The following is a 24818-nucleotide window of genomic DNA, read 5'->3' as shown; positions in this document are numbered from 1 at the left end:
ATGCCTTCAAAAGTGTTGAATTTTCAAACTCCATTACGGGTTCTTTTGCGACATGTTTCTCTACCCTCAATTTTGGTAATTCCCTTGGGATTATTTGGATGTGTCGTCTTTGTACATCTCCATAAAAATCAACATACCAAGCTTGATAACTGTACGGTTTGTTGTACATTTTTGGGGTATGAAACACAACAAAAGGGATATTGATATTATAATCCTGCTACTAGGCATACCTATGTTACCATGGATGTGACATTCGTGGAGTCGGACAGTTTTTACCCAACACCCAATTCTTCCTTTCAGGGGGAAAGATAGGTCCAGAGGTAGAATTAGTGGGATTGGGGGAGTAGCATCCTAGTGCAAACTAATGACGGTATTGAAAATACCAAAACGGAGAGTGGACAAGTCGTACAACTTAGGCAGATTGGGAAGGAAGTGACAAAAGCTAAACTAGGATCAGAATAGGTTCAGGTATAATCGTACATAAACAGGAAGATAAATCATGTGTTTAATCCTCCCTCTCTCTCTCTCCATTACACGACCTATCTCCTAATAATATCCTCTAGGTAAGTTCTCCTGCCCTACCCTCTTCTCTTGATGATTCACCTGTCTCTATTAGATATGAGCTACTTTTCGGACATAATCATGGGAAGCCCCAAATCGATACTCACCAGATATGGAGGAAAGGAAATCCAGACATCCTATTGCAAATTATGTATCAACTCGAAGATTATCTGGACCTCTTAAGACTTTTGTATACTATGTGTCTTCAATCCATATTCCTAGTGGAGTACAAGAGGCCTTAGACGACCCAAAGTGGACTCGGACGATGAAAGAGGAAATGGAGGCACTACGGAAGAATGAAACTTGGAAACTTGTGGCATTGCCTAAAGGAAAAAAGGTAGTTGGGTGTAAATGGGTCTTCTCCATTAAACACATGGTGGATGGCTCAATTGAGAGATACAAAGCAAGACTTGTGGCAAAAAGGTATACCCAGACGTATGGAATAGATTGTCAGCAAACTTTCTCTCCGGTCGCAAAGCCGAATAGATTCTAGTTCTGTTATCTCTTGCCACAAATTTAGAATGGTTGTTGCACCAATTTGATATCAAAAATGCATTTCTTCATGGTGATCTTAAAGAAGAAATTTATATGGATGTTCCTCCTGGATATAATGTTCCCTCACAACCAAGTGTTGTATGTAAACTACAACACCCATTGTATGGATTAAAATAGTCACCTTGCGCTTGGTTCGGTCGGTTTAGCCTAGCTATGAAGAAATATGGCTACACTCAACGTGACACAAACCATACATTTTTCTTAAAATGACATCAAGGAAAGGTAACAGCTTTAATAATTTATGTAGATGACATGATTATAATAGGGGATGTCATAGAAGAGATATCTAAACTCCAAGAGAGATTAGCAGTTGAATTTGAGATGAAAAATCTTGGGGGACTCACATATGTTCCGGGTATTGAAGTGGCTAGATCAAAAGAAAGTATATTTCTTTCTCAAAGGAAATATGCATTAGATTTATTGTCAGAAGTGGGGATGCTAGAATGTAAACCGGCGAATATACCAATTATTCAGAATAACAAGCTTGGAGGATACCCAAATCGGGCACCAACCGATAAGGAGAGATATCAAAGGTTGGTGGGTAAATTAATTTTATCTATCTCATACTCGGCCCGATTATGCTATAAGCATAGTCAATCAATTTATGCATTCACCTAGTGAAGATCATATGGATGTTGTAGTCCGTATTCTTCGTTATCTAAAGTTTGCTCGGGGAAAATGACTCTTGTTCTCAAAGAATAATTATCTTAATATTGAAAGCTATACAGATGCACATTGGGCTGGGAGCGTTGCTGACAGGAAATCAACTTCAGGCTACTTTACTTGTGTAGGAGGGAATCTAGTTACATGGAGGAGCAAGAAATAGAAAGTTGTATCTTTATCGAGTGCTAAGGCCAAGTTCAGGGGAATGTGTAAAGGGCTCTGTGAGCTCCTTTGGATTAGGAGATTGATGACAGAAATTGTCTTTACTCCGAAGTTTGAAATGAATCTGTTTTGCGATAATAAAGCAACTATTGACATTTCTCATAATCCAGTTTAGTATGATCGTACTAAGCACATTGAGGTAAATCGACACTTCATAAAACAAAATCTTGATACCAAGGTAGTTCGATTCCCGTTTGTCAAATCTGAAGCACAACTAGCCGATATGCATACTAGGCGGTCTCCGCTAGGATCTTCCACAATTCACTTGACAAGTTGGGCATTAAAGACATATATGCACCAACTTGAGGGGGAGTGTTGGCGTGAGTTGTAGGATAAGCTAAACAAGAAGGTTGTGACTTTAGGAAGTCTAATATTTTATTCCGTGTAATCCCTAATTTGTAGGGAATTCAATATTGGGTATAGATTAGAATATACCATCTTTGTGTATATATATTGTGTACCGTCATTGAATAAATATAAAAGGAAGAAAAAGGTCAGGAAAAATTTTTCCTTCTGATTTCCTTTGAATTCCTCATAAATCTCCTTATGTTCTACATAAACTCCTTCCGAATTCCTCAAAAGGAACATTTTTTTTCCTTCTGTTCTACAGATGCTTTGTGTGGCTTGAGAGAAGAGGTGAATTTGCTGCTCCCGCAAGGCGAATATGCGCTTGCCCTCTTCAAAGCTACTCTCAAAAGAAGTCCTCGAGATGATGTCGGCCAAGAGTCTATGGAGCTCTTGCAGCACCTCAACCTCGAATTCCCCTCTCCCTCCTTGTACCTCTACCCACGTCTCCAGCATCTTGACCATACTCGCCACGATCTTTGGGATGTTGAAGTTTGTTTGCAAAACAAACGAGGAAAATGCCTTTTTCTAATCCCATATAGGATGGAAAAAAAAGTGCAAGTTACTTTATTAGTTAGAAGGCTATTACAGTTTTTTAAAATAGAGAAATGAGCAAGTGGGCTAGACCCCACTATACCCGCATGTGAGTGCACAATTATTAGGCGCACTTAGCAATTTGCACGCTTGCACAATCGTAGATAATTATTGCCGCTTATCATTAATCATTTTATTTTTTATTTTTCAAAATTATCATAAAAAAATAAACTGTTAATTCCTAACGAAACATTGTAACTGTTCACGTACGAGTTGCGGTTATTTTATTAAATTTATTCTCGAATTTTAATTAATTATTTTACATCCAAGAGTTGCAATTTTTCAGACGAGATAGTTTTCGGACGATGATAAGTTGTGTCCGAAATTAACTGTTCTTTATACACGAAGAGGTGCATTCTAATCAATTGTTCTACGTACATAAATAGGTGTGTCACGAAGAGGTGCGTCTGAATAAACTATTCTTCGGACACGAAGAGTTGTGTCTAAATTGCAGTTTTAAGACATGAAAAGCTATCTTCCTTCAACTATTATATATTAAGAGATTTTATTTATTCTTAGAATTTGAACTTCTAATTTCATTTTCTCAAAAGATACAAAGCCATTGTGTCCAATTGTTTCTCTAGAGAGATCCTGAAGAATTATCAAAATTGTTATCTGTTATTCTTACTAAGACTTTGTTATATCTTGAAGGATATTTGTCAAAAATCATTAGCAATGTAGTGGAGCAAATAAACCCTTAAAAGAGAGTGTTAGCACGCATCAAAGTCTGATTATGTTGTTTATCCCATTTAATTATATTTTCCAACAATCCATCCCTACTCAGAATGAAAGATAATGCATTGTGTGAAGTCTATTCAGCAATTGACGTGGTGAACGATACCGCTCACAGTGCGGCAATTCTCGATACAAATTCATGCTTTTTCTTTTTTACAGGAACCAGCAAGTGTCACGGGATTCTTTTACAATACAAGCGGCTACTAATGCGTGGGTCCTTACGGTGTGGATGCTCTCCTAGGCAATTTAAAGAACAGTTGATCTTCGCCCAATTCCCAAGAAAGGGACGACAATTTGAAGAACATCCAAGTAGCTTCTGCTAATTTTTTTTTTTTTAGTCAGAGCATCTGCTTTGCTTACTTACGGCCATTTACCATATACTTTTTAGATTGCATTTGCATCATTACCTCTTTTACCACAAGAGGCATAGTTGATTACTTCAAAACCTTCAACCATCAAAGTTAGTATGTTAGTTGTAAAGCTTTCATTTTTTTCATATTACTGTGCAGTGTGTTAGGTTGTGCAGGACTAAGATGTTATGTTCATCAATCGCGTCTAATGATGACATGGGATGTAGTGCCACGACTATTCAACAGTTCACACCGCCTCCTATACTCACTTTGACTCTCTCCATAGTGAAGGCCTAGTTGACGATCCGCCTGTGAACGGCCCACTTCTCGCCCACCAGCGCAATAAGGCCTTGCCCGAGCACAACCTGGCCTGCGGGGTTGATCCTGACCTGTTCGTACGACCTGCCGTGTTCATCAGGACCTCCTTGATCATTTATGGATCCGAGATGCCCAACCTGGGCCTCAGCCCGAACCAATAAACACAAGTCTTCCCATACTTGAGGGACCAGTGGTAGGAGAAAGGAGCCGCCCTGCGGAGGATCCTGTGGTCAAAGGGCAAGGACTTTGACTGAGCCTCCGCAAACAGGCGCTTGATACTGGCCGTGTTGCCGAGGATCGGACGGTAGCAGGAGCCCCGGATGCCTTGCTCAGAGAAGTGGCGCTGTAGCTTTAGTGGGATCCATAGATTGGAGTAAGATAATGATTAGTTGTGCATCTTCAAACAGAGGAAAGGTTAAACTTGGAGGCCAAATAGTTTAATGGTTTTGAGCCGAAAAATAGATAATATATTGGGTCCTGCAGGCCACTTTTTAAGCCTAATAAAAAAAAATATCTGCATCTACATTGATTGTGCATTACAACAGATATATATATGCTTTGTAAATGACAACATTTCTTTGTTTAGTCACTTGTTAAACACTCAATTTCAAATAAAGTCCGTGATTTTCAATGCAAATTGCTAGCTCATATTATGTATAATCAATTGGCTACATGATTACTCGAAATCAACTCACCTATTTTCGGATTTTCTATTGGAGCTCAAATTACTCAAGTGTCTTACGGAGTCGAGCTTGAGTTCGCCAATATTAAGCTCAACTTTATTATAGTCCAGTCAAATTCAAGTATTTTTTGAATTTTTATTTGAGTCAAGTTTAAGTTTAAGTTGTGACATTTGATCGAGCTCAACTCGAATTTCGGTTATCAAAATATGAGTCGAGTTTAGCATGTAACGACCCGAGCCAAGTCAATTACACCCCTAAAAATTGAAACCTCTTTTAACAAGATCTTATATTATTATTTTTTTGGTCGAAACAAGATCTTATATTGCTGGCCAAAAAAAGGACATTTCTATATATAGGAAGTCTTATGTTCCGGAATTAAAGTCTGGAGTCTCGCATTATCGATGAAAAAAGGATTGACCTACGCATGATAATGACATGAGAACAGAGTAAAGTTTTTTTTTTTTTTTTTTGCTTTTTCTGTAAAAAGAGAAGGTTTCTTTGCTGACACACACAAGAGCAACAAAGAGCATCTTCTACTAGGTAAACTTAGTCTATCCTGTTTTGTCACATTCTACATTCGCAACCCATCCACAATTTAATTAAATGGACGTGTCCTGGGAAAATTCACTTTAAATTTGGATCTCCATTAAAACGGTTAGAAAATCCAATTCAAAATGTTAAGTTAATGGAATAGAGATATCTATGAATATAAAGAGTTTAGGAAAGTTTAAGCTGGTAGGTGGAAGTTGATCACATGTATATTAGAGCATTGGATCTTGTTGTTACGTAGTCGTCATATTCAAACTTACTTTTTCATTTTTTTTTTGTTGGATCGTATTCAAATTTGGAGGCTGTTTTCTTTAGGTTAAAACTACTGGTGGGAGCTGTCGTGGGTTGGTTCCCTAATCATTTAAGGCAGTTGGTTTCTGCTGTGTGGTTTTTGACTTGGTTCATGTCGACTGAGGGGGCGACTCCAAAATTTCGCTCGAAGGAGATCTTTAGCTTGAATCAGCGACAAGCTCTGATTAGTTTACCACTGCTGTTTTTTTAGCTTACTTCTATGCAGGTGCTGTGCTTTATGTCAACACATTTGCTTTGGAAATTGTTTCGAAAGTTATAGATTACGATGACACAACATTGGTTAGAGTTTAATTAGCTTGCGGGAAGTTGGGAGCCTGGCTTGGTTACCTCGTTCAGATTGACTCTTGGCTGCTTATGCTTGCCTCTAGACTAGCAATTACTTCATGGACCGTGGAATCCATCCAACGTTAACGTGGACAATTTTTAATAATCCTGTAACAATCTTAACAAAAATTCGAATGTTTTTCCTTTATTTTTCTTCCTCGCTTCAGAAGCCAGCTGGGCGAGGGAGTAGTGGCCCTTGCCTAGGAGGCGGCGGCCCTTGCCATCCTCTGAACCCAAAAAGAAAAAAGAATAAAAAAAATTTAAAAATAAAAAAAATTACTAAATATTATCAACATCAGTACCGACGGTACCACATAAGATGGTCGGCATCTATGTTAGCAATTTCGGGAAAAAAGGATTGAATCGATAAAAGGTAAAAAAGTTTAAAACTAAATCGACAAACTTTAAAGGTTTAATATTTTTTTGACAATTTTTCCATTTTCCTGAGTTTTAACTAAATGACGAAGGTTTCAGTCAAATGAACTATGACAGCAAAGTAATTTGCCAGAAATCAGGGGACAACTTATGCTTCTAGCGCGTCCGTAAACTAAATTATGATATCCCTCTAATGCTTTAGAATCCAAGCCACGAGTCGAATGATCCAACCAACCTTCCACCGATGTCCAACCTATTAGATGATGTTTGCATTGCATGTCATAGCTGACATGGAGGGTGCGTTTATTTCACTGAAAAAAATTTGAAAATTAAAATGGTTTCTATTGACTAACTTTTCTAAGCAAAACATGACAATATTTATAACAAGAGAGAGCCAAGTATTGAGCTTAAGTTTGAGTCTATCAAAATATCTAATCGGATCTACCAGCCTATCAACATATTCGATTGAATTCACTTCACTCAAATCCTTCAACTAATGAATTATAAGCCAATTAAAAGATATTAACTGCTCTACACCATATCATTTCTCCAAAGTGGGATTTCTCTAACACAACTTACTCACACATATATCCTTTAAAAAAAAATCCCATAAAGCTTGAGGAGGGTATAAGACAAGACAACACATAAGTGCACAATTTAGACACACTTGAAAAAACGGGCTTGACTTAGAACAACTCTACCAGATTTCAGCACATCATTTGCAAGATACAGACGCAAAATAAACTTTCTTTTATCCAAAAACCACGAAATTGTCTTCCCTCAAACCATGCGACCATGTTACAAAGAGAAGTCCAAAAACAAATATGAAACATAATCAAATATGAGTCCTCCTGAAGATGATTTGCGCTCCATGCTGAGGCTGCAAGGCCACAAAAACCTTGGGAGCATGAACATAAGATGGCGACACCTTGAAAGCAAATCGCCTGACCAGCATGGCCAAAACAACCTTGGCCTCGACCATGGCCAGGTTCTGGCCAACACAGATTCTAGGGCCGAGCCCGAACCCGAGGAACGAGGCCAGGTGCTTTCGAGGCTTTGCGAATCTCGCTGGGTTGAACTCTTCTGCGTCTTCGCCCCATATCTCGGGATCGTGATGCACAGTAGCCAAGGCCAAGTAGAGCTGTGTTTCCGCTGGAATCTGAAGGTCCCCCAGCTGCACATCTTTATAGGCTTTCCTCGTCGCCATCACAGCAGGAGGGTATAGTCTGAGTGTTTCATTCAATACCATTGTTACCTGTTTAAATTTTCTCAAAAAAAAAAAAAAAAAGGATGTTAATTATTCAATCAGACTAAACTTTCAAAAATTAGGCGAATGGAGTGGTGAAAAATGCCAGTTGATAGCAATGAGCATGTTCAAATGGTGAACTTAGAATATTAAATCGACCCAGATTAATTAATTAGCCCGCAACGCAAGGCATACCTACATAACTAATCGGGACCAACTCTCCCATGTATAATACACCTTGAGGGCACAAACATTGGAAGATAATTTCCATGTCATGTACAATTTCGTCTGAATAGGTAAGTGAGACAATTCAAACTTCTTACTTGTATGTGCACAGAAGTTCTTCATCACACACATCAGACAAACGATGATTTTTCTTTGTTAGACAGTAAACAACCAATGAAGAAAACTAAATGGGTCTCTATCTGTAGTAATCTGAGCAGTGAGGAAAAGTGACTAACTTACAATCTTGAGCTCGTTCAGATTTTCCACAGCCGGAAGCCCTGTTTTCCCACAGACGCGGATCACTTCTTCCCGGGCCTTGTCCTGCCATTCTTGGTGCTTCGCCAGAAGGAGAAGCACCCAAGCGAGGAGCGTGCCGGTGGTTTCTTTTCCCACAAAGTAAAATGTCTTGCATTCGTCTATGACTTCCTCCACTCCTAGCCTTTCTTCTTCGTGGGATGATGTTAGGAGAGCCAGAAAATTGGACAGATTCTCTCTCGATTTCAGGTTGCTCTCGATCAGCTTCCGGACCGACTGGCGGATTTCCTTCTCTATTCTCCATATCTCCCTATTCTTCTGAGTCGGTAGGAACCTGTGTATTGAATGGAAACATGCGAATCGTCTAATCTTCCATGGAGAGCTAGAGAAAAGACACATCATTGGATGGTGTCTTTTCCTAGAAATAGAATCAAGATTACTGATGCAAAGTCTACAAACAAATAGAAACGATGCAACATATGTTCCATTCCTTAGATACTATAAGAATATGAGTACAGTAATTTTAGTTATTGATTGAAATGGAGCAAGTTTAATTAGACCTGAAGCCAGGAATGTAAATGTTATTGGTGGATTGAGTGTACAGGTGCATCTGCTGCTCCTGCAAGGCGAATATGTGCTTGCCCTCTTCGAAGCTGCTTCCAAAAGCAGTCCTCGATATGATGTCGGCCGAGAGTCCATGGAGCTCCTTCAGCACCTCCACCTCGAATTCCTCTCTTCCTCCTCGTATATCCTCCCATGTGTCCAGCATCTTGGCGGTGCTCGCCAGGATCTCCGGGATCCACCCCTACTCAGAATGAAAGGTCTGTTCAGCAATTAACATGGTGAAGCAAACCACTCATAGTTCAGAGATTTTGAATGAGTATCAGTGCTTTTTCCCTTTTTATGGGAACCAGAGAGTTGCAGATTGCTTGTTAACAAAATTGGTTATTGTTAGAATGCACTGCCCTTGCATTATGGATGCGCTTTGGCAAATTGAAGAACAGTTGATCTTCGCCAAAATACCAAGGACTATACGGCAATTTAAAGAACGTAAAACTAAAGTGAGTTATGTTCCAGAATTTCAAAAGAACTTCATGTCTTTGTCAAAAATTCAGCTGGGTGTCGATATACTTTAGAATGTGGAGTAATAAAGGTCGTTCGAGATACATTGGCGATAATGAGCAGAATTAAGTATAGTAGTCTGCATGAGCTTCAAGGCGAAATGGGCGGATTTCTCCGAGTAGAGTCGAATGCATCTGTTCTAGAGTCTGATATCTACCATATGTGTTTGAGGTACATTGGCTAGCGAAGCCTAAAGAGTTTGATGTCTACCATATGCACGGGTTGTGACTTAAGCAAATGGCAAAAAATGCAATTTAGTATGACTGCCAAAAAACCATGGAGATTTTAGGGTTAATTCACTTGGATGTTCATAAGTTTTTACGGTTCCTTTGAAGAAGAGTGTTAGATTTATGCTAAAAACTATAAATGATTACTCACGGAAGACTGGGGTGTTTGTGCTAAGGCATAAGTTTGATGTTGTTGCTAAGATCGGGTAGTTGAGTGATTTGATAAAATAGGGAAGGCTATCAACCTTGTGTAGACTAACGACGACACGGAGTTCTGCTAAGAGCTATTAAATGAAGTATGCATGAAAGAATACATAATGATGCATTGCGATAGTGCCAATGAACAACAAGTTGTGGAGTTGATGAGCAAAATATTACTAGAGACAGCCCACAAATTGCTCTCTAATGCTGGCATGATTAGGAATGTCCCAAGGGAATGCACTTACTGTGACTACCTACGTGATGAATAAATCATATGCTTGATCTATGGTACATGTGCAAATTCATATGGAGCAGTTAAAGGTGCAAGTAAAGTTGGTATCCCGATGAGCTCCACGGTCATAGCGAATTTCAAGCATGACTTGGCTTTATGGTAGTTAAGCCTATCACGAGTTGTGGAAAGAGTAGAGACGAAGTTCGGATTCCAACGAAGCAATTGTTACTTGACTTAAGTTGAACCAACGTGGAGATTGTTGAAAATATTTCTTGAGTTTCAACTTGTGAAGGAAATTCAATTCAAGTAAGATTCCAAATTTCAGTAGGTTTTCTAGTGAAATGTTTTTCTACTTTGAGTGATTTCTTAATTTGAGTAGAATTCCTAAAAAAAAAAGTACTTCATACGTGGGATCCCAAACTTTTCTACATAAGAAGTGGGTTTCTTCGTGAATTGCATCCAAGAGGAGCTTTTGGTGTTCAAGCCAATAAATCATGTGGTGAGATTTGTAAATTCTTTTATGAGATTGAACTATTGTTTTACCGGAAATTATGAGGGTTTCCTATTTTGTGGTTATTATGTATGATTGGAAGCTGGGAAATACTGAGATTGTTTGAATGGTTTGAGTGTGGTTGTAATCTATATTGTGTCATTCGATCAAGCAGAATGTGGTCTCTCTCTGTGGTTTAGGTCTCACCAATCAATCAAGGTAAATCCGAAATCTGATTTATTTCCTTGCTATGTTCTATTTTTTAATTTAGTTGTTTATTTTTTCTAAATATGTATTACTGTGCAGTGCGTTGAGTTGTGCAGCACTAAGATGTCATGTTCATAAATCACAAGGACATTGTATTTTGCTATGAAAATTTGACATTATGCTACCTCCAGTGCTTACCCTGACTCTCTCCATAGTGAAGGCCTGGTTAGCGATTCGTCGGTGAACGGCCCACTTCTTACCTACCAGCCCAATAAGGCCTTGCCCGAACAGCAATCGGGCCTGCGGGTTGAACCCGATGTGGTCGTATGACCTGCCCGTGTTCATCAGGACCTCCTTAATCATGTCCGGATCTGAGATGCCCAACCTGGGCCTCGACCCGAACCAATAGACGAAAGTCTTCCCATACTTGAGGGACCAGTGGTAGTAAAAAGGGGCCACCCTGTGGAGGATCCTGTGGTCAAAGCGCAAGGACTTCGACTGAGCCTCCATGGCTAGGCGATTGATCTCCGCTGTGTTGCCGAGGACCGGACGGTACCCAGGGCCCCGGACGCCTTGCTTTGCGAAGTGGCGCTGTAGCTTTAGCGGGATCCATAGATTGGAGTAGGTGAATTTTGAGAGAAGGATGAGGATTAGCAAGAGGACTGGAAAAAGAAGCCACAGCATGGTTGGCGGGGGGGAGGGAGTGGAGAATGAGAAGTTTACAAGAAGTTAGAAGAATGGAGTAAGACAATTATACTTTGGCAAACCGTGGTCTGGAGGAGTAAAGCAAGCTAAGCACACTTAAATAGATGTCGGGTCAAACTGTGGTGTTATGCTTTTTCCGAATAATTTCGGGGTTTTGTGAGAAAAAATACATAATGTATCGCGGTCTTGTTAATGAGTGCTCTCAGGGCACTTTTTAGTCATATTTAATGAAGAAATGTTAGCATTTACAATGTATTGATTGTTCATAGAAAGAGAAAGATGGTGTTTTGTAAATGACAAAGGTTGTTTAATGCAATACTTGTTAAACACTCCTCTAACAAGAGCTTGTGGTTTTTAATACATTGTCTTGCTTGTTTTATGCGTGATCAATTGGAGATAACGGTGTAAACAATTTAAGTTATTCACAAATAGCTCGGACTCATCTCAGTATGTACTCAAGACAGAATCGCCTAATTTCGAGTCGTACTCGAGCTTGCTAACGTGAAGCTTAACAGCCTTCCTAAACTAATAAATCCTGATCAAGTTACTATTTTTAACTGCCGGAATTACTTCATAATTACTATAAAAAAAAAAAAAAAAAGACTGGGAAGTCCTTTAAATTACATGGTGTCCCTATGTTGCGAAGTCAATTAATTGAGTTTGATAAGCTCGAGCTTGAGCTGGAGCTTGAGTTTACATATCAGTCTATTATAATCGAGTAGAACGAGAGTATTTGCAACTTCTATGTGAGTCATGTTCAAGACGAAAGTTTAATGCCTGATCGAGCTCAAGTTGAGTTGACATTCGAGCATCGTTTTGTGAATCAAGTTGAGCTCATACTTGGCATTGTATCGACTTGATTCGAGTCGATTACACCCCTAGTTGGAATCTATATTATGATAATATGGGTGAATGTGAGTTTTCGCCGGAATTTCTCCCCTCAACGAAATATCTTTCACCCAAAATAGTTCTCCAATTCTTTTAAATGTAGGGAAAGGATTCTCTAGTGATTCTGGATAGAAGTGATCCAAAAATTAGGAAATCAACGGATAAAACTTCAATAAAATTATACAAGCATGAACCAAGCCGAAGTTTGACTCAACAGAAAGGTTTGGAAAGTACAATTATTACAAGTGAACCAATGTGAACAAACTTCGACGGAGTTTCACTCAATGATGAAACCTGAAAATGTTTCGATACTCTATCGAAGTTGGACTCGACGGAAAAGTGTCTAAGCTAAAGATATTTACCAGAGTTTAACTCGACGACGAGAATCTGAAAGTTACAGTTAAGAAAATTAAAGTACGACGCAGGAAGTAAAGATAAAAATAAATTTGTTTAGCTTGTTGAGGTTTTTTTTCTAGTGGGTGCCTGGTGATACTTTTAAGGGTTAATATCATGAAAAATTCCAAACCGATACACATTTGACAAATATATCCCAAACCATTTTTTTTCTCACGAAAAATCCCAGACAAAATTACCCTAAACTAGTACACTTGTGATGAATTCACCTTTGTTAGTTTTTATTTAAATTTTATCGTCAAATTGTTAAGTTGGATGACACAATGTGCATCAATTTAGGACTTTCACTCTTTATTTGTCGCAAGTGTATCAATTTGGGATTTTTCATGATATTAATCTAATTTAATCGAAACTAACGGAAGGTAAATTTGTCCAGGTATACCAGTTTGGGGTTTTTTATGATAAAAAAGAAACAGTTTGTAGTAAAATTGTCATATGTATACCAGTTTAGGATTTTTTTATGATCATCAAATAATAGTTTTGGGTAAATTTGTCACGGGTGTACCGGTTCGTGATTTTTCGTGATTAAAAAAAAGTTTGAAGTAAATTTGTCACGGGTGTACCAGTTTGGAAATTTTCGTGGTATTAACACTACTTATAATGGTGGATTGCTCAATCGGCCCTTGACGATTGCAATTTTCAAATGGCCTTCATCGACTGCTTCCATGTTTGCCATTCTTCATGAACTGCTTGACCATGTTCTTGGGTGGTTATTTCTGCCATATATAAAAATAAAAGGTCATATAGCTGTCGATGGGCCTCTAACAGCTTGCAGCAACACGAATCTTCTCATTTTTGCCCTTATCGATCATGCCCACGTTTCTTGTTAATTACGATCCCATGATCAGGCCCTCAGGCGGTTGTATAGGGTCTTACATAACAGTCGAATAATTATTCTACTGCCGGATGTTCAAACGATGATTATCCTGCACTTTTGGCGTGCATCTGGCCCTGATTATTTCAAATTTCAAGCAGCATAATCTGTTGCTGGCGCTGGAATCAGCAACTATTTCAATTCCACCGCTGTACTTTGACGACTGGACACGGGGCATTAATACACGCGATCGTCGATGAGCACGCGAACATCCTCTAGTATATTAGTTACTACATGATAGTCCCCATGTGCCGTACTCTTTCCCTCGTGCCTCGGGCACATGTGTCGACGGGCGAACTATTTTTTGTGTCGACAGATTGATGACAGAAAGAGTTTGCGAGACAAAAAATGGAAATGGTTTTCAAGATCTTTTATCTTTCGGAGTTGAAGTCTTGAACCTCGTTTTGCCCATGAAAGAGGATTGAGTGCATGCTAGGCTGAAGTGAGTGTTACCTACGCATGATAATTTCATGGCAGCAGAGTAGGAAATTGAGATGGTTGAGTGGAGTAATAACAAAAGAGGTAGTAAGACAAAAATTGAAATGGTTGGCCTACTGATGATACTGACATGGAAAAAAAGAACAAATTTTAATGAGAGAAGGTTTTTTGGGGTTTACGCCTAAAAGGAAAATGAGAGAGTAACAGCACCATTACTCTTTGAAGACAAATATCACAAATTTTCTCAAGGAAATCGAGCAAATTCTCGAGAAAATTGTGAATCAACGCACCATGTTGGTTCTTTTAAATTAAATAAAAAAGAAGTATATCAGAAACATCATCAATATACTAGTTAATAGTATTATTATTTAATATAAATAATTTCCAATCATGATCCTTGCAGATCGGATTATCCATATAATATACAAAAAGAAATACCAAATATTTTATTTTTTGTGCCATCCTAGGATTCCATGTCCTAGTACCATGATTGTCTTTAAATTAGTGTGAAAGTAATAGCTTAAACATCTTTATTACAAGCTTTATCTCAGCATGCAACCTTAATAAGTTTTACCTTTTATGCAGTTTTTTTTTTTTTTATGTTCAGATTGCGAATTAGTCCTTCGCAATTGTGTGTTAAAATTTATGACTCAAATTGACTGATGTAGGAAACTTTTATGGTAGTCACGATATAGAGTATTTGTGCTAATCCCCATTCCCATCCTTTTATCCATGAAAAGTACACGGATATCTTTTTCATGAGACGTGATTGATACGATTAGCATATCTTGTTAGGTTCAAATGATACAATTGGGCCAATCAAGTAAGGTCTAAACAAAAGAAAATGAAAGGGGAAAATCAAAAATTGGCTTGTATTTCGGTTTGTTACATACATAAATACGGATGAGTATTGAGATATAACTTTTTAGAATCTTTTAATATTTAAATAAAGCTTTAGACTTGACGAGAAAGTTAAAGAGTTAATTTTAACTTTTGATAAATCTAGATGAGCAACCGCAATTTAAATTAACATATAAATTGATTAACATAATGTGAATTGACATAAATTGCATCACCAAAACAAGAAGTTATCTTGGAGAGATCACGTGGATCATGCATTGTTCTTATTGAATTAATTAAGGTAAAGCAAATTACATAGAATAGACATTAAGATTCCACCACAAGTCCAACAGGAGAGATCACGTGGATCATGCATTGTTTCTTATTGAATTAGTTGAGGTATAGCAAATCTTATGGAAGAGACAGTTAGATTCCTCCGCAAGTCTAACAGGTAGCAAATGAACTTGTGAAAGGAATTCGTGGCCAACCGGTCTCCGTCGTTCCGAAAGACAACAGAGACCGCTAGCATGACAATGCCTTGTTTATAAGAGGAGGTTAGGGGTAGGTCCAGCAAAAACTACAAGGATGATCATCTCTTTTATGTGTGATTTTACAAATCTTGCGTTCTCTCCACATGACCTTTAGATCAGGTGAATCCCATGTCAATCCTCTTCATTGGTGTGTGAAGATTGCGGTCACATGCACGACATCAACCGAGAGCATTCCCTAACTTTGTCTATCCTACTTGGCCACATTAACATTCAGAAGCTCATTGGAACTTTCGAGCTACTGAAAAGTGAGAAGTCCTGTGATGGCCAAAAGGAGAACATGAATCAATCGGCTTGCCATCAAGCATAACAAGTTTTCAGTAATCGATAACTGCCAGTCATGTTGTAATACAATGTCGGGATCCCAAATTAAAAGCTCAAACAAATGCATATGTCTAGTACCAACAGCAACAGATGATTTTCAACAAGAGTATCATTTTCTCCATAACTTATTCGTTTTGCCCGAGCGATTCCGGGAGATGTCTCGAGCTATAACGCATCCGCCAGACGCCCATCTAATGCATCCGGTTATACATGATGCATCCAATCCCAAATGCAGTCTCCACAAGCATTAAAAGAACTATACAGTCTTTTCATCCAAATACATATGATGCCTCAGCACCAGGGCATAAATACAGCTAATATCACCTATATGTGGACCCGGCCATAAGCAAGTCTTATAAGTGATCACTATGTACCCCTATCATGCCTCAGATAAACTGGATTGCCCCAGTGACCTACTGAGTTTTGCCATAAGCACATTGGGCCTTTACACTCGATTATCCAAGATTTACAGTGAGAGAGAATAAACACAAATAGCACAAAATTTGACCAGGCAAAACCAATCACGAACGGCAGGTGTTGAAGATCTCGCCTCGCATCATGTCTATGGGCATGTGTTCCAGAGTGTAACGCTCTGGACCTAAATAAAGACCCGTCTTCTCCAAGAGAGCCAGCCCTTCATCTCTGCCATATTTCAAACTATAGAGCTTCAAGTACTCATAGTCCTAAAAAGCACAGAGAGATGTCTTTTAGAATATGCAGTTACACATCATATTAAGTAGTTCAACACCATGCCTACCAAAGATCCAAGTTTCATGCTAAAATATGGCACGCATCTTTCTGGATCATGCTACAACCTCAGTCACACACTACAACCATAGCAACACTACAACCATAGCAAACACAACACAAATGCCCAAAGGAATGGAAAAGATGTAAATTTTCACCAGAACAGGTGAAAACGTGAAAAAGTGCTTTCCATCAAGCGGCGGGTCAAACCAATGGCACCTCTAAGAACTTGTATTTTTGCCTCACCTGCAACCCACTGAGGATGCGCTCAAGTCTAATTGAAGCAACTGGCTCCTGGGAAGATGAAAAAACTTCGCCGGGGTAGTATAAAACACCATCACCAGGTGGAAGACCACGCCTAAATCTTATCTGCTCAATGACAAAATAGTCCACTTATGCATGGAAAACATATTGCTGGCATTTTGAAGTTGAACGACAAATTATCCACGGATGAAGCAACTACCTCAGCACTGGGAACTGTCGCCTTTTCATAGCAATTGGCACCCCAATAAAGAAATCCTGTACCACCTTCCTTCCATACTCGCCACATAACAGCACGATGTTGTGTCCCCCGCATCCCGAGGTGCCAGTTGGGATGAGGATCAGATGGTCCCATACACACATATGTCCACCACTCCTACAAAAAAGGGAAAAACCTTTTTTAGCAATTAATATGATGATTATCACAAAGTTAAACTTTAACAGTACATCTCTGCTAATAAACAAGAGCAGTGCCATCTATATTCCGTTAGAACAATCCAAAGGAAGAGAGGAAACAAAAAATTAATAAATAAAGTAAGAGAGGAGAGAGAAAACTAATTTATCAATTTTTGTACTTCACTATTTTTCTTCAGACTTCTCATAATTAGTTTCCCTAGAAATGAAACACGCCTAATTGCACATCATCATACTAAAAGTCAATGAAAAAACCAACTAGATGAAATTAAAATGTTGAATTAGTCATATTGTTCACATGACAGGCAGAGTTTTCCTTCCATTTTTCAAAATTACAAGGTATCACATCTCTAATACTATCAATCCACAGAAATTAGGCCTATAAAACACCATGGCTTGCAAACTATCAAATAACCAGAGAGCATCTCCAACAATTGTGCATGCAGAATTTTGTTCCCTGTATTATTAAAGTCCAAAACTCCAAATTGAGGCCACTGTCAGAAAGTTGACCCCAGTTGGATTATACTTTGTTAAAAAATTCACCAGTCCACCAAATTATTGATGCAGTATGCCCATGATCTTCCATTCAAATTACCATAATAAGCCTACGACAAATAAGCAGAACCATTGATTACAGCAGTGGGGAAAAAAACACTAACCCTTGAAATTCAAATTTAAAACTTCAAGGAATTCCTGTGAAAAGATTTACATCTCGAAATGGCTCCCATTCCACGCATTTTGACATTATTCATATTTTAAGTATTGTGTTCCCCCACTAGCAATTATGATGAATGAGTGTTCTAAAGTGATAAAACTTGATGAGTAGCAAGTAAGAGCATCACCATTCACTGATAATTTGCATTAATTGTGATAGACCCTCCAAGCTAGATTGACGAGAAAACTAGTGTAAATATCACTCACATAGCCCATGAACTCCAATTTTATAGCATCGTTGACGTCTTACCGTGGTAAAGCCAAATGGAGAGGGAAATTCAAACGTGGCAAATAACAAGTAGCAATTTAGGGTGCTTGTTTAACAGAAAATGAATGATTTGGAAAACATTTTCCTAAAATTGATCGCATATATCGCTTGACATAATTAGTCAATGAAAAATATTTTCACCATCAACAACAATTTATGTGTAAATATTTTTGTGGACGATGAAAATATTTTTCGTTTGTAAGAGATACAAGCGATCATCTTAAGCAAAATTATTTTCCACATCAATTAATTTATGCAAAACACATGGAGCATTAGGAATTATCAACTACTATTCCATGTTAGTGTATCTCCAAATTAACTAATGTTGACTTTCTCTTTTTATTTCATTTTCTTCCATCATCTGGGAGGAGTATGACTCTGTTATTTTCACCAACGACTCAATATCCTAATTGAGCTCCGAGGGATTAAACCAAAATATAATCCGTTGAATAAGTGTAATGAATCCTAGTGTTCACATGATAATGTCAAAGCACCATATATTTCATGGCGAATAAGCCCTATCCTACCTTGGCAGGATCATCCAACCGACTTCTCACCAAAAAGTCACTTGAGACATGCTCCAGAAAATAACCAAGCCATAGCTTGTACGTAAAACCACAAGGCTCTTAACAGTACACTGCCTGTATGCCTAAGGAACAATTATGTCAATTGCTATATGTTAGATAACATATTAGTTAGAAAATGATAAGCTCGGAAAATATAAATCAAGGTCTTAAATTCTACTTCCTACACACTTAACAAACTGAACTGCAGGCATCTTCAGAGTGGCAGTCTATATATGATGCCTAAGGAACAATTATGCCAATTTCTATCTGTTTATTAACATTTAGTCAAGGAAATGATAAGTTTTAAATTCTCTTCCGGTGTTCTACTACTCCCCTTAAACTAAACGAACAGCATATAAAAAGGCTGGACAGACTTCAGTACCAGTTACCAAAGTAGTCAGAGGACAAAGGTTTTCAAATATCTTCGCCAAATAAAAGACAGATTATCAAGACATAGCTTCCAGAGAATTGCCAAATCATTTGAGTTGGATAAAGAGACAGAAAACTTGCGAATGGCAATGACCCCTAAGAAAGATCAAGGAATATGAGGGTAAGAATTCACAAAGAGTGATAACATAATGAACACACAGATTAAAGTTTTTGGGAAGAAAGAGGTAAAAAAGGATAAAATCGCCAACCCTTCATAGGTTTTAGTAAAGGTACTTAAACCTCAAGCAATAACAGATATCAAGTGAAATCCACCTTGTCCAAGTTCAACGTCATAAAAAATAATATATTCTGTAAAATTTAAATGTGATAATAAAGACATCAAATGTCACAATCATATGATTGAAAAAGCAACATCCACGTAAGAAGTCGAGACAATTACCTCACCGTGCTCAGGCTCCAGCTCAGCAATGATATCCTTGGCTAAATCCTCCCGATTGCCCAGCACCCACTCACTGCATATAAAAGAAATTCTTGTTAGCTGTCGCATAACAAGATATTGTTTATATGAGAGGATAGCATGTCAAGCAAAGAACTTTTCATTCATGCACTATCAGCAGAAAGGAACAATATTCCACCTGAAAATCACATCACATCCATGACAAGCAAGGCCGGTGTAAAAATTCGAGATTTGGAGATGAGAAAGAAAAGACAAGATGGATTTTAATTTGAGAATGAGCAAAATTGACACCTGAGATAATCTGACAAAATGCCAGCCATGATAGTCAATGCCAAAACAGGCCTAGTGGTGAGATTCAAGTGATTGCCAGGGACTCAAAAGGCACTATGGAATCTAACTCCATAGGCATGATGTGTTTTACTCCAAGTGACATGATGTGCACACATTAACAATCGCTCACAAAACTTAATGAACACAAAGAAGCATTTGATATAGCCAGCCTTCCATCTTAGATGCAGTAACTCTCACTTTGTGTGGACAGGTATAATACCAAAATTTTCAAACAAGATACTCTGAAAACAGATTAATATCAAGGTAAAAAAGCATCATATCACTAAAACATCAAGTCTAGACAATGTCACTAAAGCTTCAAAGCTCCTATTAAAATTCAATATCATTTTCCCAATACTGTTCCTGAAATAGCTCTCCAGGCAGAACCGTCACAGGAAACAGAACACAAGATAAGATGGCCCCAGAATAGCAGGACTACAACTTATAATCAACAAGCCATCTATTCTCTCCTACACAGTGACATTTAGACAATCCACCAAAACATACCTAGTACAATATATTTGAGTGTGAGGGCGAAGATACTTCGGAACCTTCAGAAAAGCCTCAAAGGCATTAGGAGCAAGAGGCGTGTCGCTTGGCCCTAAGAAGTATGGGGAAAGACAATAACAATACACATTATTAGTTATAAAGGCAACTATAAAATAAAAAATTATTGCTGAAGTGATGCAGGAGCATAATTCTAGTTTAATTATGTCTTCTCCTTTTTCAGTGGTTGGGTTAATAAACAGTCATGTGCCAGTCATGTGACTATTAATGAGCTCCAGTAGTCGAGATTAGAAGTTATTATGTCAGATCAAGGGTTGAGATTGGCCAACATCTGTAACGCTTCTGTTACGGGTTTATTTTCTAGGTTTTATTTCTTTTAACATACATAGGGTATTATGGTCAAGGATAATTTATAGTCAATATAACGATAGGTGTAGGGTTTCAATAATATAGAAGCAGAGAACTCCTAGTTGAAATTTTACGATCTGTTTCTCCCTCTCTTCTTCTCCTCTCCATTTCTCCTCTCTTGCTTCTTCTCTCTCGGCTTTTTACTGCAAATTCTCTAATTAACTTTGTGACATGGTATCGTAGCAGGAAATCCTGAATTCAAATCTTTTCGGGCCCCATTTGTCTCTCAATTAAATATGTCCACACTTAGTACTAGGCAAAAAGACCAAACTAATCATGAGGGAAAGTCTTCATAATTAAATATTAAACAACGCCTTCATTTAATAGCTTCCGCTTTTAGAACGTCCCACAAAATCTCACATGCGCCTTGCAGGTGTATTAGCAATGAAAGCAGTCTACAGCACCACTAGTCTCCAGCTCTTCTATGCCCTCTGTCCAATCTCCCTCGTCTCCCGGTCAGACGATCTTCCCGTTGCCCTTCGCAAAGGTACTCGTTCTTGTACACAAAAATCCTCTTTTGCTTATCATATTGAGCGTTATGTTTCTCTCTCACATCTTCCTTCCCATTACATGATTTTGCTCTATTATTACATACACAAATCCTACTTCTGCCACAGAGGCCTTTTCTTGCCTTGAGTGGAAGAGAGCTATGGATGTGGAAATGAAAGCTTGGTGTCCCACCAATCGTGATCTTTGGTTGATCCTTCTCTCGGGAAAGATATGGTGAAGTGTCGCCGGGTGTAAACTATTAAGTACGACCCGGATGGCTCGCCGAGACATCTTAAGGTCCGGCTTATTGCTATAGGTTTTACTCAACTTATTGGGTGGACTATTTTGAGACATTTTCTCCTGTGGCACATCTCAATTTTGTTCTTGTTATTATTTCCCTTGTTGTGAATTTTGATTGGCCATTATATCAATTTAGTGATTAAATTAAAGTAGATAGCCTAGTTGATCAATCTCTGGATGAGTATCCACCAAGAAATACAAAGTTCCGGATGAGGGAATACTATTTGCCATAAAATAAGATGATTGCAGATGGTATCCTAGCCTTTTTACGTACTTTTTTGGAGCCTCCAATGCTAAAGGAGCATGAGTTGGCATGGTACTGGTATTCAAAACAGGGAACAATATCCCGTCATTACCAAGCTAAGATTTGAATGTAGATATTTTCTCCTATAGCACGTCTCAATTATGTTCGTGTTATCATTTCGCTTATTGTGATTTTGATTGGCTATTATATCAATTGGATGTGAAGAATGCTTTTTTTTAAGGTGATTTGTCTAAGGAAGTATATATGGACCAACCTCCTGGGTATGTTGCTCAAGGGAAGAATCGTAGTAAAGTATGTCGATTGCATAAGTCTATTTATGGGTTGAAACAGTCTCCAAAGCATGACCAAAAAAATTCAGTTTAGTGATGTCTAGGTGTGCTTTCCACCAGTGTTATTCTGATCATTCTGTTTTTGGTTGCAAGGAGTCGGGGATGCTCATTCTTGTCGTATATGTGGATGACATAATTGTGCCTGGTAGTGACGTGACCGGTATTTCTGAAGTCAAAGTCTTTTCTTCAGCAGCAGTTTCAGATTAAAGGCTTGGGAGCTATTAGGTATTTTCTAGGCATTGAAGTTTTATGAAGTAAGAAGAGATCAATCCTTCTCATAAAGATTTTGAATTTGAAGAGAGAGAGTCAGTTTAAGTGGTAGGAGGAGGAAGTCATGCAAATAGTGGTTTGGGATGACTTTAATGATCAAGAAGAATTTGAAATGTCTTACCTTGAAGAGGGTGATAAATTGCAATTGATTGAAGACTAATGCGAAAAATGAAAATTATAGTCTTGAAGAGTTTCTTCAGGAGGCATCAACAAACGTCACAAAAGAGGATGGGCAAGCATGTGGAGGAGATGCTAGCCAATTTAAAGTTGAAGAGAGTACTCTTCATGTGGAAAGTAGGTTTTGTTATTCCAGAATAATTTTAGGGTTCAATTGAAAAGGAAAAAATCCTCAATTCTTTCGATGATGTGATTCAAATACTAATGATGATTGGAAGGAACTCACTCCATCTCATTATTCAACACTTCAAAACTCGAGGTCGAGTGTTCTCCAATGGGAGAAGAATGATGCTAACCAGGAACAATGATATGCTAGAAAGTTCTCAGTGAAACGGTGGATGAAGAAGATTAATACAGAGAATCAGAGACCATACTAAAGAAGTCTTCACATTCGAGCTTGATTCTCTCAAACCTAGGGAGAATGATACAGAAGCATGTTTTTATACTGTTATGAGGTTACTAACCAGCCATGTGCCAGCCATGTGACTTTTAATGAGCTTCAATGATCGAGATTAGAAGTCATTATGTTAGAACAAGGGTTGATTTTGTCTAACGTATGTAACTATTGTATAAAGAGGCATTTATATCATTTTTCAGTAGCATTTCTTCATTCAATAAACAATATTGGTTCTTTACACCCTAGAACGTTTTTCTCTGTTCCAGCTTCAATTCAACTCAATTCTACCCCTATTTGTTCATTTTCCTATCTTTTACTTCTTCGACTACAATATGATATTAGAGCCCTTGTTAGAGTTTGTTTCAATCTAGTGAACTATGACAGCAAAGTAGTTTGCCAAAAATCAAGAGGCAACTTATGCTTCTAGCTCGTCCTCAAACTAAATTATGAGAGCTTCCTCATGCTTTATAATTAAAATCACAAATCAAGTTATCCAACCAGTCTTTTATCGATGTCCAGCCTATTAGATGGTGTTTGCATGTCATAATGCATCACATACAAACTAAGAAAATTTAAACCAATTTTTTATGTCAGTAACAACATGAGATTATTAAGTGACTTGACCACCAATTGCCAGCATATTGAAAAACATAGAAAGAACAAAAGCAAGAAGAAAAATGATTATAATGGTCGTTAAGAGAGAGGAAAAACACTTACCACAATAGTAAGTAGTTAATACACGAGCATCAGGAGCCTGAGCATGAATTTCACTGGCCATTCTGCGAATGGAATCATATTGTTCTGAATTCAGTGGCTGCAACCGAATTACATAATATGAAACGTCAGTTATCATGACTGACATTTAGTTCCATTCTCTTTGATCATTCTTTGCATGGGTATTATTGCCAACTCAATCTCATTTCTTCTAACTTCCAAACATCCTTACCTCATCCCATAGGTAAAAGTAGGCTTTCTTCCAGTGGGGCTTTGTCCTCAAGATCTCAATTTCCTTCTGCAAATAGTCCTCTGATACAGTGCCCCTGTTGCATGTTAAAAAGGTGGTGTAAGCATATAATGTCGAAGCAAATATACATGATCGCAGTGAACATGTCAAGTAAATAATAGGATACCGAGAGACTGCATGACAGTATGGTATAGCATATGCTGCTAATCGTGGGTCTGAGAAGTATTCATCGGATTTTGGATGGTCAGCTGCAAAGGAACATAAACCATACATTGTGCACACATTAATTCAAATTAGAACCTTGTAGACACCAGCTGATAAATGACTAGTTGCGAAATTATATCGAAATTTCAGCTCACTAAATGAATATACCAGGCCAAGGACTGGTGTATGTCAAAACACGCATGCTATCCCCCCATCTGCAAAAATATGGACTAATTTTGTATTGAAGGAGCCACTTGAAATGGCGATCCAACGCATTATACCACTCATCTGTTCCATGTTGGACACCAAACCGATCCTCAATTACGGTATCAGATATCTTCAACATAGTTAAGGGAAAGCTAATCGAATCAATCTCCAAGTAAATAAAATTTGATAGGTGATTTTTCCTTGTTCTTCAACAAGAAACTCTTAACCTAAATGAGTTAAGACAGCACTGACAGGTTAATAGAGCCTGGAAAACATAATTGCATGCTAACACTCACAATTCAGCACCTCAACACATTCTCCAAATTTTTTAC

At 38.1% G+C, this 24818-nt stretch overlaps 2 protein-coding genes across 5 annotated transcripts in view; both read right to left on the bottom strand.

The window, feature by feature from the left end:
* The window catches only part of LOC115751586, a 37604-nt gene that overhangs the window by 8945 nt on the left and 3841 nt on the right, over positions 1-24818 (bottom strand). For 2 of the 4 annotated variants that reach the window (XM_030689510.2, XM_030689508.2), the window contains exons 8-16: positions 24448-24616; positions 24242-24323; positions 24058-24151; positions 23829-23925; positions 20477-20570; positions 19622-19694; positions 17033-17206; positions 16816-16938; positions 16037-16505 (exon numbers count right to left, since the gene is read on the bottom strand). In XM_030689510.2, coding sequence (XP_030545370.1) covers positions 16344-16505; positions 16816-16938; positions 17033-17206; positions 19622-19694; positions 20477-20570; positions 23829-23925; positions 24058-24151; positions 24242-24323; positions 24448-24616 — 1068 coding nt within the window. In that variant the 3' untranslated portion in view covers positions 16037-16343. Of the gene's footprint in view, positions 1-16036; positions 16506-16815; positions 16939-17032; positions 17207-18753; positions 18876-19621; positions 19695-20476; positions 20571-23828; positions 23926-24057; positions 24152-24241; positions 24324-24447; positions 24617-24818 lie in introns of those variants that run through there. The other 2 variants (XM_030689512.2, XM_030689511.2) reach the window with 2 other exon arrangements.
* Positions 7313-11575, bottom strand: LOC115751587 (cytochrome P450 734A1-like). The gene is made up of 4 exons (XM_030689513.2): positions 10990-11575; positions 8873-9117; positions 8298-8646; positions 7313-7841 (listed from the first exon to the last, which is right to left on the bottom strand). The coding sequence occupies exons 1-4, from the start codon at positions 11473-11475 to the stop codon at positions 7422-7424; spliced, it is 1500 nt and encodes a 499-aa protein (XP_030545373.1). The 5' UTR covers positions 11476-11575; the 3' UTR covers positions 7313-7421.

This window comes from Rhodamnia argentea, chromosome 2 (genome assembly GCF_020921035.1).
Source record: "Rhodamnia argentea isolate NSW1041297 chromosome 2, ASM2092103v1, whole genome shotgun sequence".
Taxonomy (NCBI): Eukaryota; Viridiplantae; Streptophyta; class Magnoliopsida; order Myrtales; family Myrtaceae; genus Rhodamnia; species Rhodamnia argentea.
The sequence above is the reverse complement of the archived record's forward strand: the minus strand, read 5'-3'. Positions and strand labels throughout refer to the sequence as shown.

What these genes read in the sequence shown, in the direction of transcription:
- LOC115751587 (XM_030689513.2), bottom strand. Translation starts at nt 11,475, where the DNA reads ATGCTGTGGCTTCTTTTTCCAGTCCTCTTGCTAATCCTCATCCTTCTC. An exon ending in ATTTACATTCCTGGCTTCAG is followed by an intron (nt 8,647 to 8,872) that starts GTCTAATTAAAC and finishes TTCAATACACAG; the next exon opens with GTTCCTACCGACTCAGAAGA. An exon ending in ATCTGAACGAGCTCAAGATT is followed by an intron (nt 7,842 to 8,297) that starts GTAAGTTAGTCA and finishes AAATTTAAACAG; the next exon opens with GTAACAATGGTATTGAATGA.